This window comes from Lactuca serriola, chromosome 4 (genome assembly GCF_051521515.1).
Source record: "Lactuca serriola cultivar US96UC23 chromosome 4, Lser_US96UC23_V15, whole genome shotgun sequence".
In the NCBI taxonomy this organism is placed as follows: domain Eukaryota; kingdom Viridiplantae; phylum Streptophyta; class Magnoliopsida; order Asterales; family Asteraceae; genus Lactuca; species Lactuca serriola.
Genome location: NC_136411.1, coordinates 8,343,594 through 8,359,907, shown reverse-complemented (window position 1 = coordinate 8,359,907; position 16,314 = coordinate 8,343,594). Strand labels below are relative to the sequence as shown.

The window sequence follows — 16,314 nt, the reverse complement described above, 5'->3', positions numbered from 1 at the left end:
GGTATCTTTCAACTAGTATCCAGGGACTATTTCACCCTAACTACTACTATCACATATATCATAGCATCCTAGCATATAAAGCATATCAGATAGTGGCAACCCAGATAATTATCACAAAGACAATCATCTCAAACATAATCACCTATTGGTGGGCCATCATTGGTGCCTTAGACCCACCTCTACTGTAAGGTAACTCACCTCACACTGCTGAAGTCCTGCAGACACAATCCCAACTATTGGATGACAGATTCCCGAACTGTCAATATCAAAACATCACCCAATTAATAATTGGGTCCCAACACATAACCATAAGTTCTTGGAGTAACAGTATACATTACCCCATCTTGGCTTGATTCAAGTCCAAGGCCCAATCCAAAGGCCCAAAAGTCAAACTAGGAATCAAAGCCCAACATAACCTTTACATGGTCTTACTCAAAGGCCCAACCATGTAGTCCAGTCCAAACATGTGGCATTTCTAATCGCCCAATATCTCATAATCATAAAGGCCCAAACTATGGCCCATCTATGGCTATATTTTCCAAATTGGGCCCAAACCCTCATATGGGCCTTACCCTAAAGCCCATCAACATATTCAAGTCCATATGATTATTCTTGGATGGCCCATCCATATCTCGATCATCAAAGCCTAATAGAAAGGCCCCACTCAAATCCCAAGTGAAATTAGGGTTTTCACATAAAATGACGATTAGGGTTAAGTGTTTCTTACTTAACCCATGAAGGACTTAATCCATTAAGTCCATCACTCTACTAGATAAGTCATACGGTATGCTTGGGTGTAATTCACAATTCCATTCCAACAACCCAAATGTGGGTCCCGATAAGTCCAATGCCTATATATCCAAAATTAGGGTTTCTAAACCCTAATTAGGGTTTCCGACCTAATCCCAACCCAATAGGCCCAATACCAAGTCCTTAGATCAATTAGGGTTTATTAGCTCCATTAAGGTTTTAGTCCATTTGTACAAACATCCCAATCAATCAAAACACAACAAGCACACCGCTACCCAACACGGCGGCTGGTGGTGGCAGCCCCCACCTCACGGTGGTGTTTTGAGTTTCTTTTATTATTCTAGCCACCGGTTACAAGGTTACAATGCAAAATACCAAATCCACACACACTCTTACTAAAATAAATACACACAACCAACCTTGCGGTGGCCGGCGGTGACACATGGTGGCAGCCACCACCTCACAGTGGTGGTGGATTTTCTGGCCAAATAAACACCCACACACCTCTCCAATGAATTAAAAACACACATACATGCTTCTAATTTGCGAGATGCACCCAGCCACTCACCTGGTGGCTCACGGCAGCGACAACAATAGTTTTGGGACGGCAGCCGCCACCTCACAGTGGTGGCGGTGATTTCTTTTGGTTCTCAGCTAAGCAGCCACACACACTAGCAGCCCTTGCTCGGAAAATGAACCCAACACCAACCTGTGGTGGGCAGCAGCGGAAATAGCATAATCGGCAGCAACAACAACGACTTTGACGGCGGCAGCGACCTAAGACTCTATCCCCGATCTTCAACAGTTCTCCTTCGACAGCCCACGACATCACAAGCAGCGGCTGTGGCGTTTGGGTGGCGAAGTAGCAGCGACAATGTAACAGTGGAACGGTGGTGCTCTGATTCCCGACTTCTTTTCTCGCCGGAATGACAGCAGCGACAGCAGTAAGGCAGCACGGGCTGCGGTGGCGGATGAACGATGGAATAAGGGGTGGTGTGGCGCCGGAAATAGAAGAGATGAGAGTGGCGGCCGGATGAGGAGGGAAGGTGGCGGCTGATTGCTTCTATTAGGGTTAGGGTTCCTTACGATCTATATACCCGATGCCCTACAAAAGTCATTTCCATAATGGAAGAAATGGTCCCTTTCTAGAAATATCTTTTCAAATTAAATCCCAAATTTACCCTTTAAACCCCAACATTAAAATCCATTGCAATCTAGGTACAATATTTACCAAACAGCCTCTTTGCCTCCAAAATCTCTTCAAATAAAGTCCTAGAAGTTACCATTTAGTCCATGCCTTCATAAATACTTACAAAACCAATCCAGAACTTACACTTTTAACCCCCAATCTCAAACTGTGACATTTAGCTCCTCGAGACCAACACCTTGCTATATAATTATTAATTTTAGGGCTACTATACAATCATTAATTTATTTATTTATTCATTTAATAAACGGGGTGTCACAGTATACACACGTACGCCCAACGTACTCAGCTGCCACTTTTCTCAAATAAGTAGAGGTGGCAAAAATTGACACGACACGAAACCCGACATGAAATAAACGGGTTTGGGTAAGATATTTCAACCCGTTTAAATAAACGGGTTGACACGACACAACACGAAAATTAAATGTGTAAGGTTAGGGTTGAGAATTTCAACTCGAATATGACTCGAAAATGACCCGTTTATTTATATGCAAGTTTTTTGAATTATTTAAATAAACTAGAAACATACAAAACCAAAAGCATAAGTAAAAGAAAACCTTCGAATTGAATTGTTTTGTAATGTTGAAATGACTTAGCCGTCTAGATCAAGATTTCATTTCAGTTTTTTCATTCTCTCCTAAACTACCCAGTCTCTTTCACCACTATCAGATCTTCATGACTTTGTCATCCGCCTCCCCAACTCCTACTCTTTTAATTTTCTCATCTAAACTTGTTATGTCTTCATCTACTATGCCTCAAAACAATTAGTTTTTCATTTCCGCCTACCAAACTCCTACTCTTTCAACATGCTCAATATATGAACCACACATGACACAACATATTTCAAGGTATAGCCCTAACCCGAAACCCGACACGAACTCGACACGAAAATAAACGGGCTGACACGACATGACACATTAATTAAATGGGTCGGGTTAGGGTCAAGCACTTTCAACCCGTTTAGTCTTTCGACACGACACGAACGCGACACGACACGACACGATTGCCACCTCTACAAATAAGGGACTTATCTTGCCAAAACTTCAAACTGTCATAGCTTCCTCGTTATAAATCTGTTTCCAATGAACCTCATATCCACGAAAAGGCGACGAGAAGCCCTACGCTTCTAGCAACTCGTCGCTGCCCCGAGGCTTCCTCATGCCTGGGTTGCAGCCCACGAACCCTAAATCATGGACGACCCGAAACAGGATGTTACAGGTTCTACAACCGCAAGGACACTGCAAAAAAAAGGAGATTGAAGTCTGTTCTAGAGCATGTGAGAAGATATATGAGTTTGTTGAAGTTCTTAGGTATGCTCTCATTTACACTTTTGAACTTGTAATTAACCTTAAACTAATGGGTATTGCATTTTCATTTGCAGGAGTTGGTATGTACATCCTAATGGTGTGACTGATTTTGAAATGATAATGCTTTTAATAATATGGAGTTAACTTACAGGGGCATTACTGTACTTGTAGACTCTGGGAGTTATTAGGGATACCATGCGAAAATGCTCATTCCGATCCTCTATTCTGTACACACACCATGATCTCGTGTGTAACAACCATTGAAAGTTGGTCAACGACCGACAACCAAAAATCAAAATTTTAGAATTAAAATATAATATGAGATAGAACTTAACAAAAATATAACCTTAAACAATATAATATAATAGAAAAACCGATCAAATTGTGTGAAGACAAGAAAATAAGAGCGCAAAAAAGTGTGTTATTATGTATAAATAATAACATATCCGGAAAATGCTCGTCGTCACCATCTCGAAAATATAAATTCCGTAAAAAATTTTTTATGTAGAAGTTATGATTTTTCTAGGTTGTAAAAATCAATCGCGCACAAAGATGTGCCTCATAAAAAGTTAAAGGAAAATTGGCAAAGTTTTAGCCAAAACTCTGTAAAGGGAAATCAAAGTACACCTCATTACAAAATCGATAAGATAAAGAACGCCAAAAACGGAGTTTGTGCGAGAAAGATATGATTTTTGCAAAATCATTTAGGGTAGACCCATATAACAATATGAGCTAAAAATAAAGTTGTAATTATCCAAAACAATCTAAAGGAAAGTTGTAGTATACATCGATAGCTACTCGTGGATATGACGAACGTCGAAAACAGAACTCGTATACGAAAGACAAAAAGGCTCTAGAACCCCATGGGATGGGGGTGGACAAAAATTGGCTAGAGATCATCTAAAATTTTCGTCCAAGGGTGATTGGATAAGTAGATAAGGCAGTTTGATTATTATACTAATTAATCTAGGCCGTATCCTAAAAACCCTAGCTTTGGCCCCAATATTCCTTCAGCTATATAAACATCCCTTAGCCTTCAATCTTCGGCTACCACTTCATTGTTGAGAGCCAAGGCCGAAAATTACATATCTCCGCTCATCTCTCTTCAAGTATTCTAGCTACTAGGGTTGGGTGTGAACCATCAGAGGCACGACACTTGTGGTGCTTGCTTCCAAAAGCTTTGAAGAAAGTATTTTTGATTGTTTACTACAACAATCAACAAGTTGTGTAATCTTCCTCGTGAATTCACATTTCATTAGGAAATTTTGTAGTTTGATAGTTCATAGTATGTTGCCTTTATCAATTATTGTTAAATATTTTCCCGCTTAGAGCATTATTTTGTAACCTACGTTTTCCATCATGGATATGCACCAACCAAAACCTGAGGTTGAGACTCAAGATCTGCACTAACCGATAGTTAAGATAAAGAATCAAACCGTGCCCTAACCTCAACATGAGAGGGAAGATTTCCACAATGAAGATGATGGCCTTTATATTTTTAATATGGATCATATACTAAGGGTAACTCATGATTTGATATGTTCAAACTACATTGATGAAGAGCTCATCACTTGTCTTGGTATAACTGAATCTCAATTTTAGAAATGTCTAGCCTTCAAACCAGTCCTAGTGGAGAGTCATAATGTGACATAGAATCATGTTCAGGAATCACAACCAATACAAGTGGTATGGTTTTAACTTTAGTATCCATTTCATTTTTTACAATTTAATAATGAATAATAATTTTTGCATGGTAGGATCTACATGTGGAGAGTCAATATGTGACCCAAAATCATGTTTAGGAATCACAAACAGTTCTAGAAACACAAGTGTTTAATCATGGTGATACACAAGAAGATAAACAAGGCGAGGAAAAAGGAGGAAGAGGGTGTGTGGAACACACACATGTGCTGAGAAAGAGAAAACCTTTAGAGAGGATCACAAAGTTCAAGTTGAAGACAATGCCGGTGATAAAGTTTAGGAAAGGAATGAGTGCAGACAAGGCACTAAGTCTACATTAGAGTGGTGAATATCCTCTTCTTTTGTTAGGACTATGCCATTATGTTGGATTTTAGACAAATGTGAATTGAAATCCTCTTTTGTTAAAATAAGCCCTTTTGTTAATATGTATATATGTTGGATTTTGGGCAAAATGTGAACTGGAAACCCCTTTTGTAAACATCTTGGCATAACTAGTACTTGTAAACACTTTGCTGCCTGAATATATCAGCCATATTAACTTAATTATGACTTTTCTTGGTGAATTCTATATATATATCCCTTATTTTGGCTAAGATTTATTTTGGTCATTTTGGTAAAGTCAAGTCAAGTAATTGTCATGTTATGGTCAAATGCTTGCAAAAGATAACATTCATTCCAAAAGAAGACAATACATTGAGATGATAATGGTCAAATACTTGCAAAAGATTCATTCCAAACTAAAATGTCATTGCAAATCACTGAAATTATATTGGTCAAATGCCATTGCAAAAGATAACATTAAAAGACCATTACATGCTTTTACTTATTGTTAGTGAACCTACCATTATATCAACATATACCATACAAGTGCAAAGAGTGAAACCCAAAACACAATCTTGAAATTACCACTAACTAAGCCATCTTGACCTGCCACAAGAACACCTTGCACTTATTCTAGCCTAGGTCTTCCACATGTTTTTCCATAAAATCTTCAAATTTATCATCGTTAAATCCATTTCCATAGTGGTAAAAATTGAATAGAATGTCTTCGTACCATTGGTTTGGTAATAGAGGGTCAACCCAAGCAAAATATTTGCAATCCTTTTCTTGGTCCTGCGTTACACCAAATGATTCCTATTTCAACATAAATGAGGTATGAATTATGAAAGAAAGAAAATTACTAACCTTGAAATTGGGGCATCCAATAAACCTTTGTCTAGGATTTTTGTCACTCCATGAAGCCCATTTGCTATCAAGATATTCATAAAACCATCTTGACCTTAATGCTTTCCTTACTGATCGATTTATTTTCATGCTTCCCATAAAAGATGAAGACATCATATTTTTTCTTCAGTGGAGGTTCTAGGGCTTAAAAGAGCATGCCATATGCTTAAATACAACATATTCAGCCAACTAAGCAACTCATTTAATGACATGACATCCAGCTAAGCAAGGAAACCGACTAAAATAAGTATACTGGAAAAAATGGGTCGGTTCGAATTAATTAGTCGGTATTTTGACTTTTTTTGTAAAAAAAATTAATTTATGATTAAATCGTAATCTGACCCAAAAAATTGGAACATTATCGGAGATTTACCATTTTTTACGCTTCAACACACTTTTTGTTCTAAATATGTTATTAAATTTATATCTTCATCTTAAATACGACTACAACCATCACACAAAATTTTTATAGAGTGACATTTTTACAACAACTCAGATAATATTAAACCACATGCCATTCAGTAATTTTACAAATTAATTTATTTTTGTTGATTATTATTTGTCAAAATCTTTTATAACACATGCACACATAGAGGTGAGCAATGAAACTTGGTATCCACTTTTGGAATCAAAACGGATTCTAAACTATTGGTTTTGAACCGCCTGCAACGGTTCAATTTTCAATTTCTACAATTATGAACAAATTGAAATCAGTTCTGGTTCCATTTTTCTATTTTTTTTGGAATCATTGCCCGATGGGTACCCGTCAGTTTCAGTTACAATAAATGATACCTAGATTTAGTTCTCATTTTTTTAAACCACTCCCCTCCTAGCTTTGAACTAGAACTTACTTTAGTATTGCTTTATTCGCAAGATTTCTAAAGTAAAATTACAAGTCACAACCTCGTTTGTTGGATTGGATTTTGTTTTGGTTTCGTTTCCATTGATTGTCTAACATATCAAAATTAGTTTCTTGATATAAGTACATTCTTTAATTCTTTTCCGGGTAAATAACACAAAAAACACTATTTTTACACAGAACTTCGATTTTGACACCGTGTTATTTTTTGTGTCAATTTTGACACTGTGTTTTTCAATTTGTTACAATTCTGACCACTTGACCGGTTAACCAGGTTATATGCTGACGTGACATGATGACGTGTTAGTTTTGATGACGTGACATGCTGACATTATATGCTTACGTATCAAAATTGATTTTTTTTCTCACAAAAAACACTAAGTTTTCATTTTTTTTCGATTTTGACACTAAGTTTAATTTTTTCTTTCAACTTTGACACTATGTTTTTTATTTCAAATCGAACATCATTTTTTCCAATTTCGTTCAATGTTGACAATTTTCTATTTTAAACCGTATAAATATTTTTTTAATACATTTAAGCCATATAAATATGTTTTTTTTTCATTTAAAAACCATAGTTTTGTATAAATATATTTTTTTACACTCAAACCGTATTTTTATATATAAATATGTATTAGTTATATAAAAATTGTATTTTATATTAAATATGCAACTTTAAAATGTGTTTGGAGGTTTGGAGGCGTGTAGTCAATCAAAACTCAGATATCAAGTTTGCAACCTATCAAATTTTTACATCTTATTAGAAACTTATGGTTAATTTGATTCTCATGATATAACTAATGCTTTGAATGTAAGAAAAAAAAAACACTTTGTATTTAAATAAAAATGTGGTTTTTAAACGAAAAAATATGTTTATACGGTTTAAAATGTAATAAAAAAATATATTTATACGGTTTCAAATGGAAAGTAGACAAAATTGAACAAAATTTGATAAATGATGTTCGATTTGAACAAAAAAACATAGTGTCAAAATTGAAATAAAAAATTAAACTTACTGTCAAAATCGAAAAAAAATGAAAACTTAGTGCTTTTTTTGTGGAAAAAAAATCAATTTTGACACGTCAGCATATCATGTCAGCATGCCACGTCATCAAAAACTGACATGTCATAATGTCACGTCAGGATGTAACCTGGTTAACCGGTCAAGTGGTCAGAATTATAACAAATTGGAAAACACAGTGTCAAAATTGACAAAAAAAAAACACGGTGTCAAAATCGAATTTATGTATATAAAGAGTGTTTTTTTTTTTGTCATTTACCCTTCTTTTCCTACATCTAATAAGTTTTTTTCGGATGCTAAACAATGATTTGCTCAATTTTTTCTAAATCTGATACGGAGTACATTGATAATTGTAATGCTTAACTTTTGTTACTTTCCGGATTGTATTATAAAAGCTTAATTTCTTTTGTTTGACACTTTGTAATGGTTAAGTTTTGTCGCTATTTTGTCATCGACTAATAGTAAAGTTTAAAAAAAATGAAACCGGGTCCTTTGTGAATGCTCACCTAAAAGAAGGCTATGTGCACCCAATTTATGTATGTATTTTATCACATTTTATATTACCAAATGCTATTTTTTATCATTAGTTTTTTAGTTATCAGTCAAATATAACCTTAAAATACAATTCTTCAATCATCCATATTTGCTAGATAACCTTAAATAATTGATTATCTTATTATTGTAATTTTAAACAATAAAAGACATTCAAACATTATCTCTTAAATTACATTATCTAAAATCAAAATCACAATTTAAAACTCATCTCGTAAAAAACAGATGATTATTGTCCCATAATTTATCTAGGACTTTACGTTAGATGGAATCTAAGAGAATATAAAAAGAGGAAGAAAGTGGATACACAATAAGCTACCGAGTTGGTGTTCACCGCCCCAGTAAGGACATTGTCTAATCTTTCGACGGTGTAAAGCATAACACAATTCTTGAATACCCAGTGGAGTTTTTAAACATCAAAAAGTATATTCCACAATTATTAGGTCTATGTAGTTAAAAGCTCCAATAATTTAAGTTGAAAAGCTCAACTATAAAAAACTACTAGCTGCTTACATGCTCTAAACACAACTTCTTGAAACACTTAATTAGTTTAAACATATGAAGCAAAACATGAAGCACTTTTCTGTTTTCCTTTCTAGCATTTTTGTGTTCTATTGTCTTTTTACAATAATCGAAGGAAGAAAATTCCATAGCAGTTGCAAGAAGCATCACAAGGGTTATGGGCGTTCTTGTAATTCTACAACCATTTTCAACATAATGTCATTTGGAGCTAAAGCCAGTGGAGTTTCTGATGATTCCAAGGTAAATGAAACTATATTTTTTTAACAGTGAAACTTGAACTCAAAACTATAAAATTCAAAGACTCGATTAAGAAAACTTGTTACTTAAATTTTTTCTTATCATGTAATATAATATATATATATATATATATATATATATATAGAAACTCGTAATGGCATGGAAAGCAGCATGTAAAGTTCCTGAAGGAGTTGTGCAAATTCCGTTAGGTCATAAGTTTCTCATCAAACCGGTAACACTTCAAGGGCCGTGTACGGGTCATGTTACTTTTCAGGTAACTTTTTCTATTTTGTTTTTGTTATGTAACATGTCCAAAAAAAGAAGGAAAAAAAGATTTTTTTTTTTGGTATCTAGTATCTAATATATGTTTAAATTATATTTATAACAGATAGATGGGACACTACTAGCACCGTCGAAAATTGGATCATGGTCAAAGTCAAACTTGTTTCAATGGATAAATTTCAAATGGGTTCAAAATTTGACAATCCAAGGAAGTGGTATTGTTGATGGTCAAGGCTACAATTGGTGGAATCCCATGAAATCCAAACACATTTCAGATATCAAACCAACTGTAAGACACAACTATTTGATACAAGATTAAGTTAGGTTCATGTATTTTTCAAAATGGATGGAGTTATTAACAAAACACCATCTTTTTCTATATTTATCAAAAAAAAATAACAACCAATTTTGTATCCCTATGATGGAGAATTTGTTTTTTGACCACAAAAACGACCTTCAAAAAAAGATTTTTTTTTTTTTTTAGAAAAATCATCTATTCCGCAATATATGAATGTATTTCACAATATATATGGATGTGTTTTTAAGCATACTAAGTCAAATGCAAAACTTCTATATATAACTTTTTGACTTCAGTGATGTCCCCTTTAAGCATGGTAAGTCAAAGAGCTTATTCATGTTTATCAGTTCCGTATATATAAGATGTTTTTATTTATTTATTTATTTTTTGTTAAATAGGCATTGAGATTTTATGCAAGCGAAGATATCACTATTCGTGACATCACCATAAATAATAGTCCACAAGTTCATTTGAAATTCGACAACTCTCGAGGAGTCAAAGTCAACAACATTACCATTTCATCACCCGGAAATAGTCCAAACACAGATGGCATTCACCTCCAAAACACACGTGATGTAGAGATCATGTATTCAAATATCGGAACAGGTATTGAAATTTTATTTTCAAAATATTAAATGCTTTCAGTTATATGATTGTTTCTTGTTTTGTGTAATAATATTAATTATCATAATAGTAATTATTGATTATTTTGTGTAACAATATTTGAGTTTATAATTCTGTAACAGGAGATGATTGTGTCTCCATACAAACTGGATGTTCAAATGTTCACATTCATCACATAAACTGTGGCCCGGGTCATGGTATAAGGTACTTCATACAAATTACCAAAACAGGGCAAAAGAAATATAGTTATTTTAACTGCTAACTATATTCCAAGGAAATATTTATAGTATACATAAGTGTATATTTATAATGATAGCAATTATATTGATTTAATTTCAGTTGTGATTAATTTAACTAACTTAAAGAGTCGAGTTTGAACAAAAAGGATGAAAAATAGTGTTCATGATTTACATATTTGATAAGAATTTGAAGAATTTAATCCCAAATAACATAGTAAATGCCTGAAAGCTTCTACATGATAAACAGTGCTTAAAAACAAAATTCTAAAAGCAAGTAATATGCACTTGTAAATCAACACTTCGCATGTGGGCCCTTTATCTGTTTATGTATGCATGCCTCTTTCTTAAACATTATTCATGCCGTGAGATATATAATACTATTACTTTTTTATTAAAAAAATTGATTGACCTTATCATCACATATAAGATAATTCTAAACTAGTTTAGAAAAAAAAAAACTTCCATACTACAAGTCCTCAACAACAACGTCATCTATATTGCTAAATATTGTCACTAATTCTTTTCTCAAACCGGGCCTTTTTTTATAAGTATTAATTTTCTTCTATTTTTGTAACATGTCTTCAGTATTGGAGGATTAGGAAAAGATAAAAGTATGGCATGTGTATCGGATATTTTGATAGAGAATTCTATTATTGAAAACTCTCTTTATGGAGCAAGGATCAAGACATGGCAGGTATATTTCTACACATACATTATGCCAATTTCATTCCAAAATGACTTATGTAGGACAACTTGTTAATTTTCACTTGTGTCTTTGACAGGGTGGAGTAGGGTTGGTGAAAAATGTTACTTTTTCAAACATTCAGATAGTAGATGTTAATTTTCCAATAGTAATCAACCAATACTATTGTGACAAGAGTCTTTGTCAAAATCAAACAGGCTCTATAGCCATAAAGGGGGTGAATTTTGACAAAATTGTGGGAACTTACTCAACTCAACCTATCCACTTAGCATGTAGTGATGAAATTCCATGTACAGATATTGATTTAAGTGATATTCAATTAAAACCTTCTAGAGGACCACTTGGAGGATCTCAGCTTCAACAAGCATTGTGTTGGAACTCTTATGGGAAATCAAAGGGTCCATTGGTACCATATAGTATCAACTATTGTTTAAGGAAAGGTGGTGATGATTCGATTCACTCAATTTCAGGATCTTCTAATGAATTATGTTGAAGGACAATTAATATGAGGGAAATTTGTGTAGAAAATGTAAATGTTGAAGGACAAGTATGTAAATGTAATGAGCGTATTGACTTTGGGCTCGGACCAGTTGGTGGGCCAAGTCTTTGCTTAGACTAATAGGCGAAGATAGCACGGCAAATTGGCAATGACTTCAAGTGTTAAAAGTGACTTATGTGTTAAGCCATAATTTGTTCAAATGTATTAATTTTAGCATCTTTGATTCTTGAAAAAGTGATAATTTTGAATGACTTATCTACAAAATGATTTTTTATTTTGTTATTATTTTTATAGTTAATTGGATAAAAAGTCTCCTAAAATCTATTTAAACGCATATGATTTATTAAATTATTTTACTCAATTCATTATTATTATTATTATTACAACTTTTGTAACTAGATTTAATGCATTATTTGTAGAATTTTTATAAAGGTCATAAATTCTTTTGCACTTGGTAGGCCAACGCAGCCCCATCTTTTTGGTTTTCTATTTAGAAAATCAACCCTATGACTTTTTATCTGCAATTCTGATTTATTGTGATGTTTTAAAATATATGTAAATAGGAAATTTATTCATTCGACACGAAGAAATCTAAACGAGAGGACTGAATTTATACAAATCATTGATGCAAACATAAAGATTTACAAAGTACAATCGTTCACTCGACCCACAACAGTATACAACTTTTACTTCAAGAAAATACGGGTCATAATCAAACTATGACTATGAGTACACACCAAAGCATTTTTCTTAGACTCTTGGAAATGGTATAAATACATTTACACAAATGTTGGAGAAGTCTCATAATTAGATGGAATTGGAGCAGACGAACCTTTTTTGCCTCTTTCAGTTCTACTATTATCGGCAAATTTCAAACTCATTTTGTGAAATCCTTGTTCTTTTTCAGCTTTAGACCATTCGGAGAGATAATAATCTTGTTCCGTGGATTCTTTTTTGGGTCCACAGAACAACCCGCCCCATTGCGGGAAGTATATGAAAAGAATTGGAAGTGTACAACACATCATCATTACTCCCATTAGCATCATACCTTCTTCTGTTGAGTATCTTGACCCCCTGAAGAATATCACTTGTGTCAAAACAGCCCCTACGTTTCCTCCACCACCGGTCATCCCTGAAATCACACCTAATGACCTGAAAATAGAAGAAAATTCATTATCATATAAGTTAAAGAAAAATAAAACAATACTTTAAAAGTAAAATATCAATATGTATATTAGGTGTGAATAAAAAAGTTTGTTTTCAAAAGGTGGGGATCCATATTGGGCCTACTGGTAGTAATTGTGTAACAAGCAAATTCATATAAGAGTTCTTTAGTTTAGTCAAACATTTGACTATATATTATAAATTGTAGTCAATGAAGAATATTCAAGTCCCCAGATTCCTTGTAATTAGAAAAGATATCTTTCATAGAATTTAGTTGCAATATAATATAATATCTTAACAAAATATAGAAAATATAAAATAAAAATATCTTTACACATAGAATAATAATATTTTTCATTTATTTTCTATAGTCGGTATCTTTCTCTTATGAATCAAGCACGAAGCATTCGGCGAAGTCAAGTAAATAACGACAAAAGAAAATTAAAATAATAACGTTTAGCAATATTGTAGGTTAAATATGATTTTCCTATTTTACATTTATTTACGAAACAAGTAATTACAAAATATCATTATTATATTTGACTTCAATTTAAAAAAAAATCAATATAATCCTCCTTAATAAATGAAAGTTTTTTTTATCACATGTCAATCTCTCATGAGTTTTGACACTTGTCATTTTATGGTATTTTTGAAATAAATATTTAAAGTTTCTAAATTATGAATTTTCATGTAAAATATTTAAAGTTTCTAAATTATAGTACCTTCTTTTTTATCTAAACTTTCTAAATTATACAAAGGTGACTTGCCATTTGCCAAGACATTTGTGATAATTATAGTTAACCATTTATTATCTTTTATAAAAAAAAAGATATGCATAGTATATAACTAAACTGTCAAAATTATAGAAAGGTGACTTGCCATTTGCCAAAACTTCGGGTTGATTTTTAAACTTTATAAATAAGTTGTATAAGTTATTTCGACTCATTTAAGCTCTTTATACATTTTAGAAGTAGAAATAAAATATGATTAAATTAAAATGTTCATAAATAAAGTTAATAATAATATAAAATATAATTAAAAATCCATGGAAATAACATTACGTACCTACGGGAGACGAAAGGGACGACACCGAACGTAAGTCCACAAGCAGCTTGAACAAACACAGAGAACACAAGCATCACGGCAATGGAGGCGCTCAAAGATCCAACCTTCCCCAGTAACAAACACAGCAACCCTCCGAGCATCTGCACCACCCACAGCGTCCACAATCTTCCCCTCATTCCGAACCTCTTCGCCACCACATCTGACAATATCCCTCCGCCGGGTCTCGAAAAGAGATTCGCCAGTCCAAAACTCGCAGCTATTATCCCCGCCGTGTGCAAGTTCACATTGAATCGATCGTAGAAATACTGCGCGATAATATTATCGATGGTCAACTCCACCCCGAAACAATACCCGTAAGTCAAGGCCAAGATCCATCCTCTGTAATTGGTGATGGCGTGGTAGAAGACTTGTGAGAAGCTATCTTTGTGTTTCTCGCCGGAGTTTTCGAGTCTGACGTAGTTCCCGTCGGGCATGTCTTGTCCCAGGAAGAAAATGGCAAACGCACTAAGTGTTTGAAAAATTGCCGGAATGAAAAATGCGATTCTCCAGGCGGTGAATTTTGTTGAACCGATTTGGGTGTGGATTAGGGAGTAAACGAGTGGCATGATTAGTTGTGTAGCTCCTCCGCCGAGGTTACCCCAGCCGCCGGAGAGTCCGTTGGCGGTGCCGACGACTCCTGGGGAGAACATGGAGCTCATCCAGAACTGGGTGGAAACAAAGGTGGCTAAAGAGAATCCGGTGAAGAAACGGACCATTAAGAAAGCCGCCGGAGAGTTAGCGATGGCGCTAAGGAACACCGCCGGAGCTGTGAGGAGGATGAGGGAAGAGGAGGCGAGGCGCGGACCGAACAAGTCACATGCAGTCCCCATAGCAACACGAGCAAAAACCGCACCAGAAACGGCGGCGATCCCAGCATTGCCAATGTCGGTGGCGGTTAAATTAAGATTATCACGGATGATCGGAAGGAGTGGTGGAGCAGCGAAAGTAGAAACGAAGCAAGCGAAGAAAGATACCCATGAGAGATGGAATGCTCGCATGTGAGGGGTAGCCACTGAAAACAACCGGAACACGGTGGCCTTGTGTTCGGAGTCAACCGGAAGTGCAAATTTCCGATCATTGTTGTCGGAATTCTGAGTAACCTCCATTATGTTTGGAAAAAAAAGCCCAACTATATTTGAACTTAAAGATGATTTTGGGGGGAGTTATATAAGGCAAAAACAAGATACAAAGAAAGGCTTTTGCTGAATATAGAAAAGTTAACTGCGGCTGAAAAACAAACAGTTAGTGTTCGTTTTTGTGTGTGGAAATCGGCAGAGGATAATTCGGGTATAAGTACAAGAAAGCTGAGAGTCGGAAAACTGTGAACGGCAACGAACTGGCCTTTGAGAATGGTTAAAGTTTAAAGCTTTTGTCAGATTATGATGTCCGTCCGCTATTTCTTGTAATTCTCACATGTAGTCAGTTAACTCAAAAGTCTCCTACTACATTAGTACATGTATGTATGTATGCATGTATGTATATACATAAGTGTTGATAGCTGTTATTTTATTGGAATAATTTTAGTGATGTTGTAAAACGCTAAAGGAGTTTAGTTTTATGTTTCAAAATTGTTAATTTATTGTTTTTTTTAAACCAACAAATTAAAAAAATATTTGGACTTTGGAATAGGGATGAGCAAAATGGACCGGCTGGACGGAACCAATTATATATACTATACGGGGCTACTATAATGACACACACGGTTATTCTTGGTTCTAGCGGTTCTGGTTCCATATGACCAAATCGGGAGGCCAAAATGACTTAATGATGTTGAAAAATGACTTTATAGGGCAAAAAAATGAGTTAATGGGCTGCAAAATAATTTAAAAGGGCTGAAATGGAATTAATGGATTGGAAAATGACTTATCAGGCTACAAAACGACTTTGGAACCAAAACCGGCAGCAAAATCATTTTTCCCCTAGCTGGCCGTTTTCCAATTCTTCATTTCAACAAGTCGATCGATTCCCAAATGTTTTGGTACTGATCCGGTTCGGACCGGTTTTACGGTTTTCGAATCATG

The 16,314-nt window shown here is 34.6% G+C and overlaps 2 protein-coding genes across 2 annotated transcripts; one reads left to right on the top strand and one right to left on the bottom strand.

Moving 5' to 3' along the window:
• Positions 1–9,155: 9,155 nt before the first annotated feature.
• LOC145099929 (Pectin lyase-like superfamily protein) lies at positions 9,156–12,259 on the top strand. The gene is made up of 7 exons (XM_079037411.1): positions 9,156–9,383; positions 9,526–9,654; positions 9,769–9,951; positions 10,359–10,566; positions 10,707–10,788; positions 11,409–11,517; positions 11,606–12,259. The coding sequence occupies exons 1-7, from the start codon at positions 9,180–9,182 to the stop codon at positions 12,017–12,019; spliced, it is 1,329 nt and encodes a 442-aa protein (XP_078893537.1). The 5' UTR covers positions 9,156–9,179; the 3' UTR covers positions 12,020–12,259.
• A 349-nt stretch (positions 12,260–12,608) lies between these two features.
• NRT2.5 (nitrate transporter2.5) lies at positions 12,609–15,673 on the bottom strand. Its single transcript, XM_079038139.1, has 2 exons — positions 14,255–15,673; positions 12,609–13,177 (listed from the first exon to the last, which is right to left on the bottom strand). The coding sequence occupies exons 1-2, from the start codon at positions 15,397–15,399 to the stop codon at positions 12,805–12,807; spliced, it is 1,518 nt and encodes a 505-aa protein (XP_078894265.1). The 5' UTR covers positions 15,400–15,673; the 3' UTR covers positions 12,609–12,804.
• Between the last annotated feature and the right edge of the window lie 641 nt (positions 15,674–16,314).